Consider the following 22801-nt stretch of genomic DNA (forward strand, 5'->3'; position numbering starts at 1 on the left):
TGAATGCCAAGTGCACTGGTAAGTGTTCCTGGACTTGGAAGTGTCTTCATGCTGTTAAAGAGATCATTAAACCTTTTATTTCCTGGATTGTTGGGGATGGTAAATCCATTGACCCCTGGTGTGATAAGTGGATCCCTGACTTGGGTACTGCATAAACCCTTCTTCTAGAACTTGGAACATTTCTATACTAAACACTCATTTTGATAATGCTTCTGTTAAGAAGATTATCACCATTACCTTAAGCCAGCAATGCACTCCTGATAGGAAGGCTTGGGATCTCTCAAAGGATGGAAAGTTTTCTTCTAAATCTGCCTACATGGGTATTATAGGCCTTAGGAAATCCCCCTGTAAAAACCTTTGGTTGCGTATCTGGAAAATCAGGGTTCCCTACAGAATCCAAGTTTTCACATGGAAAGCAGCTAGAAATGCTCTTCCTGTTAGAACTATTTTGCATACCAAAATTCCTATGCACAATGTTGACTGTGCTAGGTGCAATCATCCTCATGAATCTATAATGCATGCTTTGGACCTGTTCCCCTTTGCTAGTCAGGTTTGGTACTCTTCTGAATTTTATATTAACACCCAATTTTTTCAAAACAAATCTTTCATTGATTGGTTAATGTTCTGGTTAACATACCCCTTATCTAGACTTTCTGATGATAATCAATGCATGTTTGTGGTTATCTTGTGGTCCCTCTGGACAAGTAGAAACAACTTGATATTTCAGAACCATAAGGAAAACCATAATTTTGTTATTCAGAGAGCTAGAGCCATGCTTTTAACTAGGAAAAGTTGTCTTATAGTTTCTCCCACAACCTCTGTCAGTTTAAGTGACAAATGGATGCCCCTTTCCTTTGGCTGGATAAAATGCAACATTGATGAAGCCTATGATGACATTTCTAGAGCTAATGGTGCAGAGTATGTGATGAGAGATTATGCTTGCAAAGCCTCCTTTTGTGCCTCCATGGTTTTTGAAGTAAAGTCTGCTGAGGAAGCTGAAGCCAGAGCTACTTGGGCAGTTCTGCAGAAAGCCTTGGATCAAAAGTTCACTCATGATATCATTGAAAGTGATGCAAAGAACGTTATTGATCAATTCTCAGCTGGCTGTTTTGATGGGGATTCTAGTACGGATGCTATCTTTAAATGCATTCAATTTTACTCTTCCAAGTTTGTAGAATGTATTTTTAGTTTTCAACCTCGTTCATGTAATTCTGTGGCTCATGAGATTGCTCATTGGGATAAAGTAAACAATGCCTCTATGCACTGGTATGTGCCTCATGTTTGGTTAATACCAACAGTTGAGGGGATGATTAGTCTTTTTGAAAGCCGTTATCTATAAAATCAAAATAAAAAAAAATAAGTTAAAATATTATCTAATATGTGCAATATTTTCAATACCGAACTCAAACTAGTAAATCGAATTATACATATACATACACCATTCCATACCACCGCCGTATCACGAACCATTGACCAATTTATTTATATTTTTTTGATCGAATTTAACTTTTACAAATGCCCGCCACTAATGACGCACAACAATGCATTTTAGCCTTTTAGCCGGAAACTGTATCTTATCACACTTTATCGTCGTGCTTTCCAGAAGGATATAATACTTACCAAAGAAATAAGGTTCATTATCCCATCAACTCCAGTAAGGAGGAAGTCAGGGGTTTGATCTCCACCGTAATAGAGGTTTGTATTTAGATTAGTTGTATAGAGGGGTTTGACGGGGTTGGGTCTAGCAGTGGGGTTAATCCAACTGGCTGGATTTGGATAGGGGCCTGGGTCCAGCTTTAACCTATCAAAAAAAAAAATACAAGAAAAATCGGCAGTGCTATTCTCCGTCCCGTTCAGCTCCCCACTCTCCTCCCTGATTATGTGTCTTCCCCACGTGGCTTGCAAATTTATCAGAGAAACCAACACGTCATCGGGTATCCATTAATTATGTTTTATCTGTTGTTTAGTTTGTTTTTTTTTTCCTCATCTTTTGGTCAACTTTTTCCCCAAAAATAACCAGGGAGAAGTTTAGAAATTTTGTTCATCGAAATCAACCATATACACTAGTCTTCTCAATTGATGAATTTAAATATGTTCTTCAGATTTCAAAATTGCTTTGAGATTGATAAAAATCAGGGTAACATTACCGCAAATATGATACAAATTTAGATGATGGTGGAGATTTGGCTGATCAGATCATAACGACATTACTTTTTAAACAATGGGTCATGGGTGATTTGATCAATAATTTCATTTTTTATGTTGAATCTTGTGTTATAGTTAACTCATCAAATGGGAATCATCAGTATCATCGTTTACATCATCCATTGTATTGGACCAAATCTGTACATATATCATTGTTGTGGGAGGTGATGGTAATGGAATTGGGTGAGATTGCAGTGGAACAGGTGGTGAGATTTAAGATACACCATAATAGTAGTGAGATGATTGATTAACAATCATGAAAGATCTTCAATTTGTTTTGGATTCAGAATGACAAAAATTGTGTCAAAGATCTTAAATTATTTATTTTGATCAATAATCAATGATAGCATTTGTTAAAATTCTGGTAGTGAGATGATTGATTAATAATCATGATCGATTCATTGAGCTTATTGATTGATTTTTGGCAAGAGATGAAAAGGGAGACAACAGAATAAGAGAAAGCAAGATATAAAATAGGAACCTTGCCCAAGTCAAACCTTACGTGTCTTGGGGATTCGGCTTAAGTGCCATGTGTGAAAACACGTCATCAGGGAGGAGAGTGGGGAGGTGAAGGGGAGGAGAATAGCATTTTCGCAAGAAAAAATTCCCCCACGGCCCCTCCCCTACAGATATTGAATAAATCTTATTGGGTTTAATACTGAATTTGTAAATAAATAAACGTAGGGTTCAACTTTTCGGTTGTAATGAAACATTCTCTTCTTCAATACATGTTCACCATTCAAAGTAAGCAACTTTGTAGTAGTTTTTTTATTTTCTGGAGACAATGTTTCAAAGTGGAAGAAGCTGTACATTGACTTAGAAGCTTCTTTAGCAGTTCCGGCAAGGTACTGACCGTGGTAAAATGCCTGTTTCATCTCTAATTCTGAGGATTTTGAGGGAAGATGAGTACCATCTCCTGCATAAGTTCCAGATGCACCCTTTACTGCATTCATTTCATACATAACCTAGTGGAACAAATAACATCCAGTGATGTGCCAATTGTGTTATGGCTGTAAAACTATAATAAGAAAACGGTAATGCTCGAGAAAAGTCTCATAGTTGGCCTGACAAGAAAAAATGAATTCAGTCTCCATTAAGACACTGTAATGCTCCAGAGTCTCATAATTGTCTTAACGGATGTGCCAATTGTGCTACTAATGTCCATAGTCTGACAAGAAAAAATGATTTAGAAATCAATTTAAACTTTCAGAAAGTCGACTTTTCCTGAAGTCTTATTGTCGAACTAGAATCCCTGAAATGCTATATCAAATAAGCAATCCCTCAAAATGACAAGAAAAGTTAGCGAAGAGTCTGCTAATTGGCAACCCAATGAAAGGATGGATAAATTCTTTGATAGCAAGCAAAAAAGGCCTCTGGCCGATATTGTTGAGATGCTTAGACAACTTCCCATGCCCAATGAATAATAAACTGCGATGATTAAGTCTTACGGAGTAAAACAATGAGAGGGAAAGAGATCTCACGCAGTATTCTCCTGACCTCCCCAGTGAAAACTTGTGCTCCAAAAGATACCAGCAGGTTTCACGAGTGATTGAGTTTTTAAAGTTCATATGCTGCTGTCAAGAAAGCCTTGCATTGGGCTGGCATCATACCGAAACGTGAAGGGAATCCAAATAAAAATCCGTCAGCTTCCCTATGTTGTTCCGGACAAATCACCGGAATGTCTTCCTCTTTAGCAGGTGCTTTCATTTTCTCAAGTATCTTCTCATGACTCATTTTCACCCATTTTCACCATACAAAGCTACTCATGATCAATACAGGGTACTAGATTAGTTTGCTATAATCTTCACTGGCCTTTTATTATAAGAAAGATTAACTATTAACTTTAAAGTCTTAAACTACTTCACTTGCTAAGGTTTTAGTGGCAAAATTTACTGCGAAAGGGTTGCTTCCACACCTTCAACACTACTGGCTCCCCAGTGCACCTGCCACGCCATTGTTACAACGTGCCCATACAAGGATTAGCTAAGCATAAAGACAGATTTGTAAATTATTAAACTTAATTCAAGAAAGAAAAAAGATAATTATAAGCTTTACTTGCAGAAGATAATAGCTTATAGTATGTAGATCTTGGTGGTGAGCATTAACATAAATTCATGAGAAAAGGATCATTATTATGGAACAAAATCCAAACTAATGTGAAATGTGTGAACGCGTAAATCACGAAGGCATCTATATGTTCACAAACAATGTTCACACTCTATGTACCCACTCGTATTGATGAAATGATTGTACTGATTCCTTGGCTCAAAACCTTCGGGTTTATCATAGCCTCATCTAATATCATCACTAGAGGCGTTCACATAGAGGAAGATAAAGAAAACGTAGTACAAAAGTAAAATCCGTGGAGTATCAAATGAACGTATAGTACTGAAATGTAAATAAGACTCGGATTTACGTGGTTCAGCACTAAGGCCTACATCCACGGGGTTGTCGTTTTCACTATGCATTGATGATTACAGAGGTAGTCGAATGACTTTGGAGTTTACATAAGTCTGTGAATTGTAAAAGATAAACTTACACTTACAATTCTTCTCTCTCCCCTCTCTCCATTCTTTTTTTCCCGATCCCCTTACTCTTGGTGGAGAGGGGGTATTTATAGGGTTAGATTGTGGGACCCGTTTCTGAGGGCCGTTGGAACCTTATCTTCTTGTGCTTTGTGTCCATCACGCGGAGGTCTTCGTTCATTACTTAATCACGCAGAGCAATCCTCGTTCGTTCCACGGGTTGATCGACACGTATACTGCTCAGAGTGTTTAATGCGGGTAGTTGAGACGCATGCTCGTGTCAGACAAGTGTCTTCTGCCCTGTCACATCCATGTCAGTTAACCTTCTCTTCGCCGTTGATCTTAGCTTCTTTTGGGGATGAGATAAAGTAACTCTTTGGGAGTTATTTGGTGCTCCGCAGTACATCATGTTTTCGATACATCTTTTAACTTCTGCCCTTAGATTTGTTCGGGCAAAGATCCGACGTCGACGGGACGGGCTTCTTGACTGTGGGCGTGTGTCATCATGTTTTCATGACTTTGTCCGCATGCTCTCCACGTGTCTTCCTGTATACACGTGTTTGATGATGAAATATGTACACACAATTTGCCCCTTTTCTTCGGGCTTGAGTGTTTAGTGGGAGCATTGAAGAAAACAGACGTTACATATTCTTCCTCTCTCCTAATAACTTCTCCTAGATACTTTGGCATGTTTCTTACTTGTGCATTAACTGCTCATTTAATGGGAACGTTTCCCATTCCTCCTTTAACTTCCTTCTCTTTCTTTCGAGTATATTAAGGAGAGAAGAAAAATTAATTTCATTCAACGTTCCACAAAATTAATTTCATTCTCCCTGTCAGTCTTCATTCTTTGTTCTTCTACCATTAAATTCTCTCTGTCCTAGCATTAATCACGCTCGTTTCTTCTTTGTTTTTGGTTTGTTGTCTTCTTTCGGGATTTTGTTTGTGGTGGTAAGGTTTCTTTTCTTTGTTTCTGTTGTTTTAAGTTGTGTTGATTGTAAATTTTCTGTTGTTGTCGTCCCTTGTTTGTGATGAACAACATCTTTTGGTACATGTATGTTAGTTTGCCCCTGTTCTTCTTCTCAAGTCGAGGAGGCCATTGTTTTGTTTTGATTGAATTTTTAAGGTTAAGGTTTTAAGGTTTTGGGGAATTCAAGCATGTATGCTAGTGTTAGGGTTTCTGGGTTATATTGAGATGAACTGCCAATTTTGTGGTTTTTTGATCTTTGGTGATGTCCTCGTGTTTGGTTCTAACTTGTTTATGTTGTACGTCTTCGCAGCCATGTCTGACCGTCCGCGGCTTCCTTATCCAACACCGGCATCCATTCTACCGAGATCCCCTCGTAGAGAGTCTGATACATATCCACCTGGGGGAGATCTCTCTAGATTGTCTCAAACGGATCCCCGCGGAAGTAAAGTTTCGTCTTCTTCTGGGACGAAGGCCTCTCCTCCTAGGAAAGGGGACCCATCGAAGAGTCCTTCCGGGTCTCGATATGTTGCTGGTCGTGTTGCTTCTCGTCCTCGTGATGACTCTAGGTGTACGCAAACACCTCCTCGTGCTGGCACCTTCGATATTCCTCCTCTTCGTTCTGTAGCGCCCGTGCAGCACCCTCTTCCGCCGCCTCCAGTACTTTCTTTCAAAGGGAAGAACTCCAAAGGTGGTGTGCCGAGAACTGAATCGTCTAAGAATCCTCCTTTGAAAAGAAGAGCTTCCGAAGCTTTTGTTGGTTCGTCCGACCCCGCGGAAGAGGATGATGCTGCCCCGGTGATACGCAGCGTTTCGGTCAGCAAGAAGAAAGTCACGTTCAAGCACATTGACCTTGAAGTTTTCAAGGAAAAGCATGAGCTTCAAGCCTTCGAGGTTCGTTTCTATGCCCTTGAGGATGATATTACTTACGAGCTCATCTCGAAGTATCAGTTTGATGAGTTTCACCTGTTGACTACGGTTGGAGCCTTCGAGGCGGGTCTTATGATGCCGCGTGTACAAGTCTGGTGATTCTTTTTATTACGATGTGCTATCTGGTCGTGAAGGCTCTTCCACCAATACTCACAGTCGTTATGTGTCGCAATTATCGGGGAATTATCTCCGTGCACTAAGGAAATGTTATCTGCGGAGTAAGGGGGAGACGACGATGACATGTTACGTTCCAAATCCCGCTGAGAGGGAATGGTATACTCCTGAAAACTTTAACAACTCCTTTGGGGATTATGTCAATAGTAGGAACCGTAAACCGTGGAGTGTTAGCCTTCGGAACCTCGCTGTTCCTCGGGGCGAAATTCGTCTGTTAAGTGAGGTGAGCGATGCCAAACTGAAATATGTTCCAGGCACCGAGGGGTCGAGTCAGCGGAAAATTTTTCTCGCGCGCGAAAGGATCAAGCGTGACCATGATTATGAGTGGCACGCCACTGTTATTGAAATTGTTGGTCCTTGGGCGTATGGTTGGATTCCCGGTCCGCGTGGTTGGCGTCCTTCTGAGAGCAGCAGGCCTCGTGAATCTCCTCCTGGTCGTTATGGAGATTTCTGTCCTTGGCGTTTAAATTTCGAAGGCATGAACTTTCCTTATGCTCTCGACGTCGTTGAAGGAGACGAGGAGGAAGGTTCTGGTGCTATACTTCCATCGAAGAGTGCCACTACTGCCAAGGTATGGTTATTGTAGATTCTGGTCGCGCCCCTCCTTTTTTGAAAATCAAACTGTATGAAAAAATAACTCTTTTTGTGGAACGTGTGTTGGTTTGCAGGTGTCGAAGAAGAACAAGATTGGGCCCAAGCAGTCTTCTACCATTGTAACGGGTGAGGCTGAGGTTCATGAAGAAGTTACCAGTCCGGTGAACGAAGAGTTTGCCGAGGATGAAGAAATTTATGATGGGAAAGAACGCACTGATACTTCCCCTCCTGATGTCGAGGAAGAGGTTGTTGCGGGGTGTGATGGTGTTGTAGGGAGGAATAACGCCATGGTGGCTGACGAAGGTGTTATCGGGGACATGTCTGCTCCTGCTGGTGAGGCTGCGGAGACTCTCCCCACCATTTCTCAAGAGTTCTCATTTGACAGGATATATTCCGCGGGGGAACTCTTTGACGATGCCCTTGATTTTCCCGAAGACTTTTCTTTGCTTTCCCCCAATGATGATTGGGATGTGCTCGGGGGTTCTGGTAAGGAAGATGCTGCTGTTCAGAATGAGGGCGCGGATGATCATAATGCGCGTGGTGATTCCGAAACTTGTGCCGATGGGGCAATGTCAGCTAAGGGTAAGTCTTTGGTTGACTTGCCGTGCGAGGATTTCCCTCATTCGCTGATGTTTGAGGGTGAGTATGCCATAATGGATTGGCTCAAGAAAAAGAGTCCGTTGTTTGTTCCTCACCCTGCCCCGGTGGTTGCTGGTGAGAAAGATTCCGATGCTTATACACGTCGGATGATGGAACTATCTCCCAAGGCGCGTGTTGCTGAGATGTGGGGGAAAAGCTTGAGTGTTCCAGAGGCTACCCTCGTATCTGACCCTCCCTCTTCTGTTGCTGACATGATGGCCATAGCCGATGGGTACCAATATGGTTTTCCCCAGCAGCGTGTCTTGGAGGTAAGTCCTCGTAAGTATCTCTTCGTGACAATTGAATCCTTCGGTGTAATAATGTTTTTCGTTTGACGTGTAGATGATGAGGAGTGAACATTGTAACCATGTGCTGTATCAATTCTTTAAAGCGAAATCTTTGAAGCTGGAGGCTAAGCTTCGTCACAGAGAAAAGGCATTATCTGCGGCTGAGATGGAGATAAAAGAACTGAAGAAAAGCCTTAAAGAGAAAGAAAGGTTGGGTGAAGCGGAGGCTGGTCTTCGTTCAGAGCTTGCTGCCGTTCGTGCTGAGTTAGAGCAAACTCGCGGCCAAGTTTCAGCTTTCACAGGTTTGGTTCTTCTTCATCTTTTATCCCTCGTAATTCCTCTCTACTAGTTAGTTGTTCTGTCTGAGCCTCCCCACCCTATCTTCAGTGGGTGGCGTCCCCGAGCTGATATGGCTTCGAAACGAAAGGGCCCAGCAAAAATCTCGTATCAAAGAGTTGGTCGAAAAAATTAAGAGCGAAGCCAAAAAGTGGGACGCTCGAGCTGAGGGATGGCGCGCAAGGCATGTTCAGATGGTTGATATGCAGAATCTGTATAATCATGACCGTACTTTATTCAATGGTACGCTGCTGTGGACGCGTGAGAATCTGCGGGAATCCCGTGAGCGTACTTCGTTGTTGGAGTCTAGAATACATCTTCTGGAAGAGGAATTACAAAAGGCTCGCTCCCTTCTTTTTCCGGGAATTAAGGAGAGTATGATGTGCCTTACTAGAGAAAGGGACGATGCCAGAGCCGAAGTTGGGGCTCTCAGCAAAGCCCTTGCAGCGTCTCGCGCTGAAATAGCCCGCCAGGCTGAGTCTGAGAGGAATCTTGAAGTATGTATGTACAGACTTAGCAAAGGGGTAACAGAGATAAACAACGAAGTCAACCACCTTCATCACATGGATTCGATGAAGCAGGTAGAATTAGATGCCAGTCAATTTACTCTCACCAACCTTCAACTAGATTATAATACATTATCCGCGGAATATGACCATCTTGATGAAGCGCGAGATGCGGTTGTTAATGAGTATGAAGAGGCTTCGGCTTGTGTCGAAGGTATAACCCTATTTCGTTGAGTGTGATTGTGTCATTTCTGTGCTAACTCCCTTGTGTTGTCTTTTTCAGAGCTCGAGGGACAACTCCGCGTTGCAAATGAAAAATTTGAAAAGGCTCAATCTTCCTTAGCGCAGCAGGAAGAACAGACTAATCATTTTAAGAGTTTGGCGGCATCCCGCGAGGAGGCCGTTGGTGCTGCTTCTAAAGAAGTGAATCGTCTATCTTCGTTGTTGTCTCAAGCCCACCAGCGGATGACATTTATTATGCATAAGGCTCGGTGTCAATTGGCTGAGGAGACAAACAAGATGCTGGAGAAGATTGAGCTTGGCCTTAAGACCGAGCATGGCCTCGTGAAGAGCTATCCGCGTCGTTCTGTACCTTCCTCCTTGCCTGGATCCTCAGGACCCTCATATGGTGGGAGCGTCCCTTCAACTCTTCGGAACAACCCTGCTGATGGGGCGGCATCATCTAAGTAGAGACCGCAACATCATTAGCCTTCCGTTAGATTTTGCTAGTATTTTGTAAAAAGAATATTTTTGATGTGTATTCCTTGTATTGGCCTTGCCGCTTTTTGTAACCAACCTTTATGAAATGGATCATTCTTTTGATATACCTGCAATATCAGTTTTTTGTTTATTTTAAGCATTGTGAGGAAGGACACTAAAAACAAAAGAAGAGTTTTTTAAGTGTTTGGGTGCGATACCGAAGGGAGGTACCTTCGTGATCGTCTTGAGACCTGTCACCCCGCTGGCGAACCCTTGGCCAGAGGATTCCCAAACGGTGGGGGTCGAGGCAACGTTCTAGGATATGGGGTAAAAATATTTATATACACCCATTCCGTCGACCCGTTGCCTTAATATTGGTTGGGTATCTCTTTCTGCTGGGTGCCTTCTCCCCGGTCTTACACTTATAGACACTGATGGGAGAGCCCTGAGAGATTGTAGGTTGACTATTTTCCCCAATATTGTTGATTAGTTTTGTTTACTCGAATTTCAGAAAGCTTGTTTGATTGATAGGTTGAGGCTTGCTACTCCTCGTCCAGAGATAGAAACATGTAGAGCGGTTACGCTGCCTTCTTCTTCTGGGATTCTTCACGCAGATGCAAAGCTGCGTTGCACCTATGGGTAGTATGGTTTGAGCCACTTAGAATTCCAAGGATTTCGGAGAACTTCGCCTTTCAGATTGCGAAGATGGTAGGAACCGTTTCCCGCAATGTCGTGTATTATAAAAGGTCCTTCCCACGTAGGTGCTAGCTTTCCCCATTTCTTTTCTCGTTGATACTGTGGGATTGTTCTTAGCACATACTGCCCCTCTACAAAATTTCGAAGTTTTACCTTTTTGTTGTACTCCCTTGCTAGTCTTCGTTGATAACTTTCCATCTTCTGCAATGCTGCTTCCCTTCTTCCTTCCAGGTCGTCCAATCTCTCCAACATCATGTCTGTTGTAAGATTTTTCTCCCATGCTTCAGTATTTGTGGTTGGCATGAGGATCTCTGTTGGGATGACCGCTTCAGCTCCATAAGTGAGGAGAAACGGGGATTCCCCAGTGGCCAATCTTCGTGTTGTCCTTTATGCCCATAACACATTGTGCAACTGTTCACACCATCGCCCCTTATGTTCGTCTAATTGCTTTTTGAGGATAAGGGCGAGGGTCTTGTTAGTGGCTTCCGCTTGTCCGTTGCTTTGAGGGTATATGTGGGTGGATTTGTTCTTCCTTATTTTGAAAGTATCGAAGAGCATGTCTATATTTTTCCCTTGTAGCTGCATACCATTATCGGACACGATTTCTGCTGGTATGCCGAACCTGCAAATGATGTTTTGGAATATGAAAGTAAACACATCCACGTCTCTGATCCTGGCTAAGGCTTTAGCTTCCACCCATTTACTGAAATAGTCCGTGGCTATTATCAAAAATAGTCTTTTCCCTGATCCCTCGATGAAAGGCCCGACGATATCTATGCCCCATTTTGAAAATGGCCACGGGCTACTTACAGAATTTAACGTTGTTGCTGGCGCGTGTATCTTTTTGGCGAAACGCTGACATTCTTCACATCGTCGGGACATTCTTGCGGCATCCTGTATCATTGTGGGCCAGTAATATCCTTGCATTTTTGCTTTGTCGGCTAGTGATCTCATGCCGCTATGATTCCCTGCATCGCCATAATGGATGTCGTTGAGAATTCGATGCCCCTCTTTCCTAGACAAGCAGCGTAGTAACGGTCCGAGGAAGGATTTCTTGTACAGGATTCCATCCCGGAGGTCATATCTTCCTGCTTTGGAGAGTATTTTCCTGGCTTGTTTCTGATCCGCGGGTAAAGTTCCTTCTTGGAGAAACGCATGGATCACCCTTCTCCAATCATCTTCGTTGCTGAAATCTTCGTCTTGATTTGCTCTTGACAGGATGTCTTCTTCGTCAAAATCTTTATGGATGTCTTCTCCTACCTGGTCTTCGATATTTCTTCCACTGTATATTGATTGGTAGCGAAGGAGAATTGTGATGCAATCGAAGGCTCGTATACCCTTGTTATCTTAATAGCTTCGACGCTTTTGTCCTTCAGCATGGATGATATATATGTTAGGGCATCCGCGTTCCTGAGATCCATTCTGCATAAGTGACGGAACTTGATGTTTGGAATTTGTGATGCCAATGTTTGGGCCAAGGCCATGTAAGATGAGAGGGTGTCGTCGTACACATTGTACTCGAGCCCTATTTGTCGTATGACAAGCTGCGAATCACTTGTCAGTCTTACATCGGTTACCCCCATTTCTATTATTAAACGGAGGGCATGTACGACTTCCTCGTATTCGACGATGTTTTTAGTATGCTCTTTGAATTCTAACCTGAGTGCCTGTACGATCCTTTCTCCGGTTGGGGTGGTGATGACGATGCATATTCCTGCTCCTTCCTTATTTTTGGAACCATCGACGAAGACTTCCCATTGTCTTTGACTCGCGGGCTCGAGGATATCCATTGGATCCTTGCTTTCTTCCTCGGCTTCTGGTATTCCCTCAATCTCCTCGTCGTTGTCCAGGGGGAGGTCTGCTAAGAAATCCGCCAAAACTTGGGATTTTCGGGAATGTTGAATTTCATGGATGATGTTGGATTGATCCAGGTGGGTGTTCCACTTGGCTATTCTGCCCACTTTTCCTGCGCTTTTAAGGACTACTTGCAGTGGTGCTTTGCATGGGACCCGGATGAAGTGAGTTAGGAAGTAGGTTCTCAGCTTTTGAGTAGCCCATACCAATGCTAGGATAAGTTGTTCGATCTTCGTGTAGTTCCTTTCTGCCGAGTTGAGGGTCTTACTGACATAGTAGATAGGTTGTTCTATCTTCGTATTGGTTTTGACCAAAACTGCGCTAACTGCGTCTTCCGTCGCTGTTATGTACAATGCCAAAACCTCATCAGGATCAGGCTTCTGCAGGATTGGAATTGAAGCGAGGTGTTCTTTGATTTTCTGGAAGGCCTCTTCGCATTCTTCGGTCCGTTCAAACTTACTCCCTTTTTTGAGAATATTGAAAAAAATGTTTCCATTTGTCCGAGGATCGGGTAATAAATCTGTCCAAGGCTGCTATGGACCCGTTGAGCTTCTGCACTTCTTTTAAATTCTTCGGGGACGGCATTTCTACTATGGCTTGAATCTTTGCTGGGTCTACCTCAATGCCCCTTTTTGTTACCAGATATCCGAGGAATTTCCCTGAAGTGACACCGAAGGTGCATTTCTCTGGGTTTACTTTCATGTGATGCTTCCTCATTGCTTCGAATATATCTCTCAGATCCTGATGGTGATCTTTGCGAAGCTTACTTTTGACGAGCATGTCATCAACGTAGACTTCTAAGGTACTACCAATCCATGGCCTGAAGATAGCATCGACCATTCTTTGGTATGTTGCCCCTGTGTTTCGAAGTCCAAAGGGAATTCTAGTATAGCAATAAAGGCCATGTGGGGTGTAGAATGCTGTGTGTAGTTGATCTTCTTCTACCAGGGCAACCTGGTTGTAACCATAATATCCATCCATGAAAGACAGCTCTTTGTATCCTTCTACTGCTTCAACCAGCTGATCTATGCTTGGCAGGGGATAGCTGTCCTTTGGACATGTCTTGTTGAGGTTAGTAAAATCGATGCAATCCTAACCCCTCCATTTTTCTTAGGAACAACGAACATGTTGGAGATCCATGTAGGGTATTTGACTTCTTTGATGAACCCCGCTTCTAGTAGTTTCCGAAGTTCTTTTTCCACTGCCTTATGGTACTCCGGTGCAACTTTTCTTATTTTCTGCCTGAAAGATGGCGTGCCTGGTTTGATGAGCAGCTCGTGTTGGATTATTTTCGGGTCAATCCCCGGCATATCTCCTAGCTTCCAGGAGAATACATCCGCGTATTCTTTAAGAAATTTGGTTAAGGAATCTTCTCTTCTTTTGTCCATTATGGTCCCTACTTTGATCATCTTCGGGTTTGTTTCCGTTCTATGTTGATTTCTTTCACGGGCTCTACTGGTGTGAACATCGGCTTCGGATCCCCGAGGACTGGGACGTTCTTTGATTGTTATTTGGTATGCTTTTGTCCTTTGTTGGCTGCTGAAGTACCTGTTTCTGTGTTTAGGGCATTATCATCCTTTGTCAAACCCCTCCCTGTGGTTTCCTTGAGGAACAGGTCTATGGCCTTTTCTTTCAGGGTTTCTTTATTTTTAATTCTTCGGATTTTTTGCTGTTCTTGTTCGTTGTTGATACGGTCCTGAGTGGCTTGGCACTCTCTTGCAGAGACCCGATCTCCCTTGATTTCCATCACTCCCTCTGGTGTAGGGAATCTGAGATATTGGTAGTAAGTTGCCGCCACTCCCTTGAGTTTATGTAACCACTTTCGTCCGATAATGGCGTTGTAGGGGGATGGGGCGTCAACCACGCTGAATCGTGTTTCTACTTTCATGGGTCCGGGGTTAACTTGCAACACGATGTCTCTCAGTGGCTTCGTGGGTGCCCCATTGAATCCGTAGATGGTGTAATAAGAGGTCATCAGCTGTTCTTCATGGAGTTTCATTCGTTTGAATGCGTCATAGAATAGAACGTTTATTGAGCTTCCCCCGTCTATGAGGATCTTTTTGAGGTTACATCTAGCCACTGGTAGTGTCAGGACCAGGGGGTCGTTATGGTCTTCCATATCTTCTTCGATATCTTCAGCATCGAAGATAATAGGTGAGTCCATCCACTCTTCGTACTCGTCCACTTCTACACCATCAATCTTATACAATTCGCAGTGGTCCTCGAACTGTTTCCGTAGCCTCTTTCCTATTTGTGCTGTAAGTGAGGGCCCTACGGCTTCAGAACACGAGATGGTATTGATTGTGCGGTTCCCCTCCGGAAGTTGGACTTGCTTTGTTCGTTTGGATCTGTCCTCGGTGACCTCCTTTCGTATGTATTGCTTGAGTTCGCCAGCATCAATCAATTTTTGGATCATTATTTTGAGGTTTTTACATTTCTCGGTCTGGTGTCCGTTGAAGCAATGATATTCACAGTAATCTTTAGACTTCTCGGATCTAGGGGGTTGTTTACCTTAGACCATGGCCACTCCAAATTTTCCCTTCCTTTGATCTCTCGCAGGATCCGGGCATAGCTAGCATTGAGCTTCGTGTAAACTTGATCTTCGAATTTTCGATCGTCTTTCCGTCGTTCATCCCTTCGTTCCTTCCTTTCTTCGTGGGGCCGTTCCACTGAGCTATTCCTTTTGACCCCATTGGTTTGTTCTGCAGAATTAGTACGGTGAGACTTCTGCGGGTATGCCCTCGGGTTTTCACGCTGGATTTCTTCAAGACGAGCGTGTTTTTCAATAATTATTCGAAGATCTCCTTCTGTCTTAGGCACGCTTCCATGAATCTCAACAAATAACGGACTCATTCGGTCTAGTCCCCACTTGTAGCAGTTGATACTTACCACTGGGTCCACACTTCCTATGGTTTGGCAGATCTTGTGCCATCTGTTAGTGTATTCCCTTGTGTTTTCCTTGTAGCCAATTGCCAGTGAAAAGAGCTTATCCATTCCGGTATTAACAGCCTTTTTGTACATGTAAGTTCTTAAGAACTTTTCTACGAGTTGATCGTAGGAGTGGATGGAGTCCGGTGGCAAATTATCAAACCAAGACAATGCCGATCCCTTCAGGCTGGATGGGAAGTATATACAGAGGACAGCGTCGTTCTGACTCCATCTGTCTAAGACGCGGTTATAATACCGAATATGTGCGGCGGGATCACTAGATCCTTTATAGCACTCAAAGGTCGGGACATGGCACTTCAGCGGAATAGGGGTGTTGGCCAGGCGATGAGTTAGGGGCGTGGAGTTATCCTCTCTCATGACCTCCTCTAACCTTCCCCCGCCTTGTCTAGCTTTTAACTGCCTAATCTCGGCCATCATTTCATCACGCAGCTCTTCCATCACACGGTGGTGCCCTACGCTCTTCTGCTCGTGATATTCTGACTCTGCGTCGTTAGAATCCGGGTCGGACGCGCTACTTCCCCTAGCCGCGTCTCCCTTAGCTGCTACGATGACTCTTCGGTCTCGATTAGGTTTTGGTGCCTTTGAATTGGCTTCCTCAAGTTGTTGGCTGGTCTTCGTACTTAGGGAAATCCGGTCTTTTAAATCTTGGTTTTCTCTGGCCAGCAGAGCTACAACATCTGCGTAAACCTGGTGGCTCTTCTTCAACTCTTCAAGCTCAGCCATCAATCGATGTGATTGGTTTGACCCCTGATTGGGAGTTCCATCTCGTGCTACTACGGCCATGGTGCCGCCTTCTTCTACGGTCTGTACTAAAGGTGGTAGAGGTTCAGCTTCGATTGTTGGCATTTCCAAATCGGGCTGAGTGACCATCTGCGGTGTTAGAGCCGCCGGCACGGTTTGATTCTGATCATTTGTTGATGGCATTCCGAAGGTTGGCGGCTGCGCGGGTTGATGTGTTCTGGATTCATCCACCTTTTCTTTTGGCTGATGAAATTGATTCGTAGCAAAAGTTTTGCTGGCTTCTGCAGCCTTCAGGGTTGCCGCTGCCGTGCTGTACTTTGTCGCCGCTGCTCTGAGAGTCGCGGCTGCAACGGAGTTAGCATTCATCGGCGAAGTGATCTCCGCGGTATCCTGCCTCTGACTAGTCATTTTGGCCTTGTCCCCTTTCTGCTTGCTTCGGGTGATGACCGGGGTTGTTCTTGGTGCTTTCTTTGACGAGGCTTTGGACTTTCCTGCTTCCTGCATCTTTTCCATAGTGGGTCCTTTTGTCGCTTTCTTTCTGCACAAGGGAATTTCAAACAGCGGGAAACAGAAATGTCCGCACGGATCGGGTTAGTTTGCGAAATACCTTACTCCAAGACAGGGAAAAACTGCCCGATGGCCACAGAGAACTCTTAGGGAGGCTCATTCGATTAAAACACATGAGTCAAAATACACGGTCTAAAGTCTTATTAAAAGTGTGGATTCATTGAAAGTACGTGGAAACGCGAGAAGATCCCTCTTAAAAATGCCTGTAGATCCTTTGAAAATTTACGAAAACCCACCGGAAAGACATGTCCGTACGAGATAAAAAAAATGTAAATTCATGGATCTAGGTAGTAAATCTTTTAACCAATAAACGAAGATACTGCCGGAGCTAACGAAGATAATGGGTGTTTTTTTTAATATAGTAAAATAAATACTGTCAGAGCTAATGAAGCAGCGCAATCATATGCTAGTTTAAGATGAAATCACAGGATAAGATAAATCTTTTACCGGGACGAAGTCCCTGTTTCTAGCGCCAAATTGTGAACACGTAAATCACGAAGGCATCTATATGTTCACAAACAATGTTCGCACTCTATGTACCCACTCGTACTGATGAAATGATTGTACTGATTCCTTGGCTCAAAACCTTCGGGTTTATCATAGCCTCATCTAATATCATCACTAGAGGCGTTCACATAGAGGAAGATAAAGAAAACGTAGTACAAAAGTAAAATCCGTGGAGTATCAAATGAACGGATAGTACTGAAATGTAAATAAGACTCGGATTTACGTGGTTCAGCACTAAGGCCTACATCCACGGGGTCGTCGTTTTCACTATGCATTGATGATTACAGAGGTAGTCGAATGACTTTGGAGTTTACATAGGTCTGTGAATTGTAAAAGATAAACTTACAATTACAATTATTCTCTCTCCCCTCTCTCCATTCTTTTTTTCCCGATCCCCTTACTCTTGGTGGAGAGGGGGTATTTATAGGGTTAGATTGTGGGACCCGTTTCTGAGGGCCGTTGGAACCTTATCTTCTTGTGCTTTGTGTCCATCACGCGGAGGTCTTCGTTCATTACTTAATCACGCAGAGCAATCCTCGTTCGTTCCACGGGTTGATCGAAACGTATACTGCTCAGAGTGTTTAATGTGGGTAGTTGAGACGCATGCTCGTGTCAGACAAGTGTCTTCTGCCCTGTCACATCCATGTAAGTTAACCTTCTCTTCGCCGTTGATCTTAGCTTCTTTTGGGGATGAGATAAAGTAACTCTTCGGGAGTTATTTGGTGCTCCGCAGTACATCGTGTTTTCGATACATCTTTTAACTTCTGCCCTTAGATTTGTTCGGGCAAAGATCCGACGTCGACGAGACGGGCTTCTTGACTGTGGGCGTGTATCATCATGTTTTGATGACTTTGTCTGCATGCTCTCCACGTGTCTTCCTGTATACACGTGTTTGATGATGAAATATGTACACACAAAATGATACTCAAATCAATAACGCATCATGAACTTCACCCACTTAGAATCAATTTACAATCATTTGGGTGAGAAATAGTGTAAGATAAATTTTTATGCAAATTTAGACTAATAACCTGTTCTTCTAATACATAGAACAGATAAGTACTTGTAGATAATGCTATTTGATCATAGGCAACTGATTTTCTCCAATAATCAGCATGTCACAATAGTACATATTCATTAGCCAGTTTCAAGGCTTAGGATTGTCTGCGAAACCAGGAGTAGTAGTTCCTGCGAACAATTTGAGGCTTTGGTTTGAGCAACAGTTTTAGCCGCAACATTGAGCGCAGCACTGTGCACAAGAAGACCTACTTTCCCCAAAGTCACAACAACCTTTTGAACCACAGTGGATAAGAGATACTCCATATTTAGGGTCTTTTACTCCGTTTTTCTCAGTTTTATCCAGCTCTGTTGCAGGAACAAAACGGATATACAAAATTTATAGTATAAGAAAATAATCAAGATATTAAACCACTAGGAAATAAATCAAAAGAAAATAGTAAGATTGTACACTGTAACACTAACACAATGAAAAAACAAAAAACAAAACTAGACCTGTTTTTTCAGCCAAGTCTTTAACAGCTGAAACTTCAGAAGATGTTAGAACGGCAATAGTAAGAGCCAGCCAGATGAAAACCTTAACATTTTTTGTACCCATTTTCAAGCAGTCAGACTATTTTAACTTAGCTAGTTGGAGAAAATGTATGTACTAGAGGAGAGAAGGGTGAGGAAACTATGTCATTTTTGAAGCCCAATCTATAGAAGAGAGAAGAAGAAAGACATTAAAGTGAGTACCCTACTAGCTAATTAAAGTCCAATGACATCAACTGAGGAGTATTATTGCAAGATGATAAAATGCAGTTAAAATGGGGTCCCAAAACAATGTCAAGTACTTGTTTCTATAATAGAGAATAGAGGTGGCTTAGCTTAATCACTCTATTTAGCGGGTCTAGTAGTGTTTTGACAGGAATAAGGAACAAATTTGGATTAGATTTACTTTGGTCCAGTGTTTTGTGTCGAGTACAAGGTTCTGACAGGCACCCTTTACCATAGTAGGGATCACCAGCATGCACCACAGTGTCAGTAATTGCAACCTAAATTTTCCGCACAACCACAATTCTGAAATGAAGTGGACTGTATAGAAAAAATGACGGCAATTGCAATTACCAATGCCAGCAGTGAATTTTTCACCCGAGATACTGTTAAAATTGTGAATTACTCACTAATAGAGTGAGTACTCCACCCTTGACTTCACCCCATGATGTGCCGACTGTGTTATGGCTGTGAAAATGCAGTAATGCAACACTATAATGCTTGAGAAAAGTCTCATAGTTTACACTGTCAACGAATGCAATAATGTCTATAACCTGACAAGAAAAAATGTTCTGGAAATCAATTAAAACTTTCAGAAGTCGACATAGTTGAGCAGGTCTTATTACTGTTGAGCTTGAAAGACTGAAATGCTATGTCAAATAAGCAACACCTCAAGATCACAAGAAAAATTAAAGGATAGAGCCTTTCAGAATGCAATGAAATGTGATGCATCAGAGTAGTCCTCTAGAAAGTTATGAATTTCAAACTATCACATGACATGGCCATATCCTTACTCAAACCAACCATTGGGATATTATGCGCTCCAATTTCATTAGTATGGTTAGAAGTTCTTCACTCGTATGGTCATTTCCTTGTTCAATTCAACCGTACTAACATAGCTGGTATTCCAGAAAAAAAAAAAACTTCTGGCTGCATAATTTCGCCAGTTTAGACAAATTGACCTGTGCTAGGTGCAGTTTAAAACACATCCAGTATTTGTAACCAGCGGGGATTGAAACTGCAATCTCCCACCATGTTTTATACTTTATCCACGTGGATGCTTTACAAGTTTCAACTTCTCTATGTTAAATACTGAACAAATCTTATTGGTTAACTATAAAGTACACGGATCGCTATTTTTGTGTAAAGTATAAACTAACAGCCGTTAGATTATAATCTAAAGAGAACCGAAATGCCAAAAGTCAATAGAAACATATTGAACGAATCTTATTGGTTAATAATGAAGCACTCGGATCCCTGGTTTATGAACTAACAACCGTTGATTAAAATCTAAAGAGTATTGAATACCAAAAGTCTAGATAGAAATCCATTTCTGGAGTTGAGTATAAATAACCAGCGAACCAGACCAGTTTGATTCACAAATTCGATTCACAGAAATTCTCTCACTTTCAAAACCCTAGTTTCAGATTCATTTTTGGTTATCAATCAATGGAAGGAACTGCAAGTGTAAATGTTGTTAGCAAGGGAGGAAGAAAGGGTGGTGACAGAAAGAAAGCCGTAACTAAATCTGCTAAAGCCGGATTACAATTCCCAGTCGGAAGAATCACTCGTTTCTTGAAGAAAGGTCGATACTCTCAGCGTCTTGGTTCTGGTGCTCCCGTTTACATGGCTGCTGTTCTTGAGTATCTCGCTGCTGAGGTAAAAAAAACCCCTAATTTTCACTAGTTTTTTTCACCTTGAATCTGGGTTTTGTAATTGATTTTGATTTTCAGTAGTCTCGTTCTTCATTTTGAATCTGGGTTTGTAATGGATTTTGATTCTAATTTGGTGTTTTTTAATTTTGAAATGGATTTTTAGGTATTGGAATTGGCTGGAAATGCTGCAAGAGACAACAAGAAATCGAGAATTATCCCAAGACATTTGTGTTTAGCAATAAGGAATGATGAAGAATTGGGAAAATTACTTGCTGGTGTTACAATTGCTAGTGGTGGTGTCCTTCCTAACATTAACCCCATCTTGTTACCAAAGAAGAGCGGAAAGGCTGAGGCAGAGACCCCTAAATTTCCAGGAAAGTCTGTTGCTTCTAAATCTCCAAAGAAGTAAAAAAATAGGATCTAGTTACTTAGTAGTAGTGCTCATAACTTATTTGGGTTTAATACTGAATGTGTAAATAAAATAAAATGTAGGGTTCAACTTTTTGGATTGTAATGTGTAGTGAAACATTCGTCTTCTTCAATACATGTTTACCATTCTTGAAAGTAATCAAATTCGAAGTTTTTATTTTCAGACTAACTTTTAGACATTGTGCAAATTTGTACTGAGTTACCCATTGTGATTATTGACAATGTTTTCGTAGTGGATGAAGCGGTACATTGACTTTGAGCTTCTTTGCAATTCTGGCAAGGTACTGACCGTGGTAAATTGCCCGCTTCATCTCTAATTGCGAAGGTAGACGAGTACCATATGTAGCCTTAGTTCCAGATCCATATTAAGATTCACCCTTTACTTCATTCATTTCATAATTCATACATACCGTCTCCAAATGTGTACCCTAGGGGAACAATTGTGAGTCTGCAATAATAACACTATAATGCATAAACGCAATAATGTCCAAAACCTGACAAGAAAAAATGTATATTCTGTTTAGTAGGACCATCAGTAGGACAGCAGCAACTTGCGCAGCACAAAGTTCATTTGTAGTACTTCTGACAAGGAAAAATGCACTATATTCACTGGGATTGGTTCTCCATCAGCAAAAATAAAGGTGGTCTTGGACTTGAGTCCCTGGAACAGCTCAACAAGGCTTTTGTTACAGAACTCACATGGAGATTTCTTGCTGACCCTTCAGCGCTGTGGTGCAAACTTCTTCGAGCGAAATATTTCAAGAGTACAAATATCTGGGCTGCAAAGACCCCTCAGAAATGCTCCTCATCATGGCAGGTATTGTTGAGCTCTAGAAGTATACTCAAAGAGGGATGCTTATGGCTCGTTGGTGATTTTTCTTTTATACTTATTTTTGGACTTTGTGGTTTGGTTTAGTTACTGATCACGAAATGTTCTCATCCGAAGCTACTTTTTTTGTTGATACTGGAGCGCAGGTCTGTTCTTGTCACGTAGCTATCGTTGTTATCCTCGCAATTCAGATTGTATATGATATTTACAGCAAAGTCAATGAGCTTCTGATTCCCAAAGAAGGCACTTGGAATATCCCCTTACTCCATGAGCTTTATTACTCCTACGAAGCTGAGCAAATCCTGAAATTGCACATCACAAAAGGTGCCAGAACCTGACAAATTAGTATGATGTCACACCACACATGGTGAATTCACATCTCAGTCCTGTCAAAAACTAATGGTCTCAACTTCGGGTGAGTCCTCTTCTCTTAATGGGACGTCCTACCCATGGGTTAAGTTCTGGAGGAAGAAAAGATTAGCTCCAAAAATCCATATGTTTATTTGGAAGCTATTACATAATGGAGTGGGTTTTCTTGAGACAATGGGTTGGTATATTAATGGAGTTGCAAATGATTGTAGCTTCTGTGATAATCCCCCTGAGACCATTAATCATGTTTTTTTTTTACGTTGTCACTTCACCCAAGCTGTCTGGTTTGCATCTCCTCTTAGCCTCAGAATTCATAGTACTGTTGATTACACTCTTAAAAATTGTATAAATTCCTGGGTTCCGATATCAGATAATGACTACTGCTTCTCTGTAGGCGCTAGCATGCCATGAGAGATTTGGAAGGCGAGAAACAATCTCATATTTGATAACATTAAGCCTGACATTCAAGCTATTATTCGCATTGGTCTTCACTGGTGGTCTAAGTTCCAGTGGCAAGATGATTTCAATCCTAGTAACAGCCAACAGGTTGTCTCTCCTAGCTCCAATCTTGCT

The 22801-nt window shown here is 42.2% G+C and overlaps 1 protein-coding gene and 1 pseudogene across 1 annotated transcript; one reads left to right on the forward strand and one right to left on the reverse strand.

Annotated features, from left to right (window-relative positions):
• Positions 1-2793: 2793 nt before the first annotated feature.
• Positions 2794-4307, reverse strand: LOC113307784 (annotated as a pseudogene).
• A 16028-nt stretch (positions 4308-20335) lies between these two features.
• Positions 20336-21193, forward strand: LOC113309792 (histone H2A.1-like). The gene is made up of 2 exons (XM_026558304.1): positions 20336-20605; positions 20765-21193. Exons 1-2 carry the CDS (start codon positions 20396-20398, stop codon positions 21008-21010), a joined length of 456 nt encoding a protein of 151 aa, XP_026414089.1. The 5' UTR covers positions 20336-20395; the 3' UTR covers positions 21011-21193.
• Positions 21194-22801: the final 1608 nt, after the last annotated feature.

The sequence above is a fragment of the Papaver somniferum genome, chromosome 9 (assembly GCF_003573695.1).
Source record: "Papaver somniferum cultivar HN1 chromosome 9, ASM357369v1, whole genome shotgun sequence".
Taxonomy (NCBI): Eukaryota; Viridiplantae; Streptophyta; class Magnoliopsida; order Ranunculales; family Papaveraceae; genus Papaver; species Papaver somniferum.

Coding starts and splice junctions, on each gene's coding strand:
- LOC113309792 (XM_026558304.1), top strand. CDS start 20,396: ATGGAAGGAACTGCAAGTGTAAATGTTGTTAGCAAGGGAGGAAGAAAG. Junction 20,606..20,764: donor TTGAGTATCTCGCTGCTGAG/GTAAAAAAAACC, acceptor ATGGATTTTTAG/GTATTGGAATTGGCTGGAAA.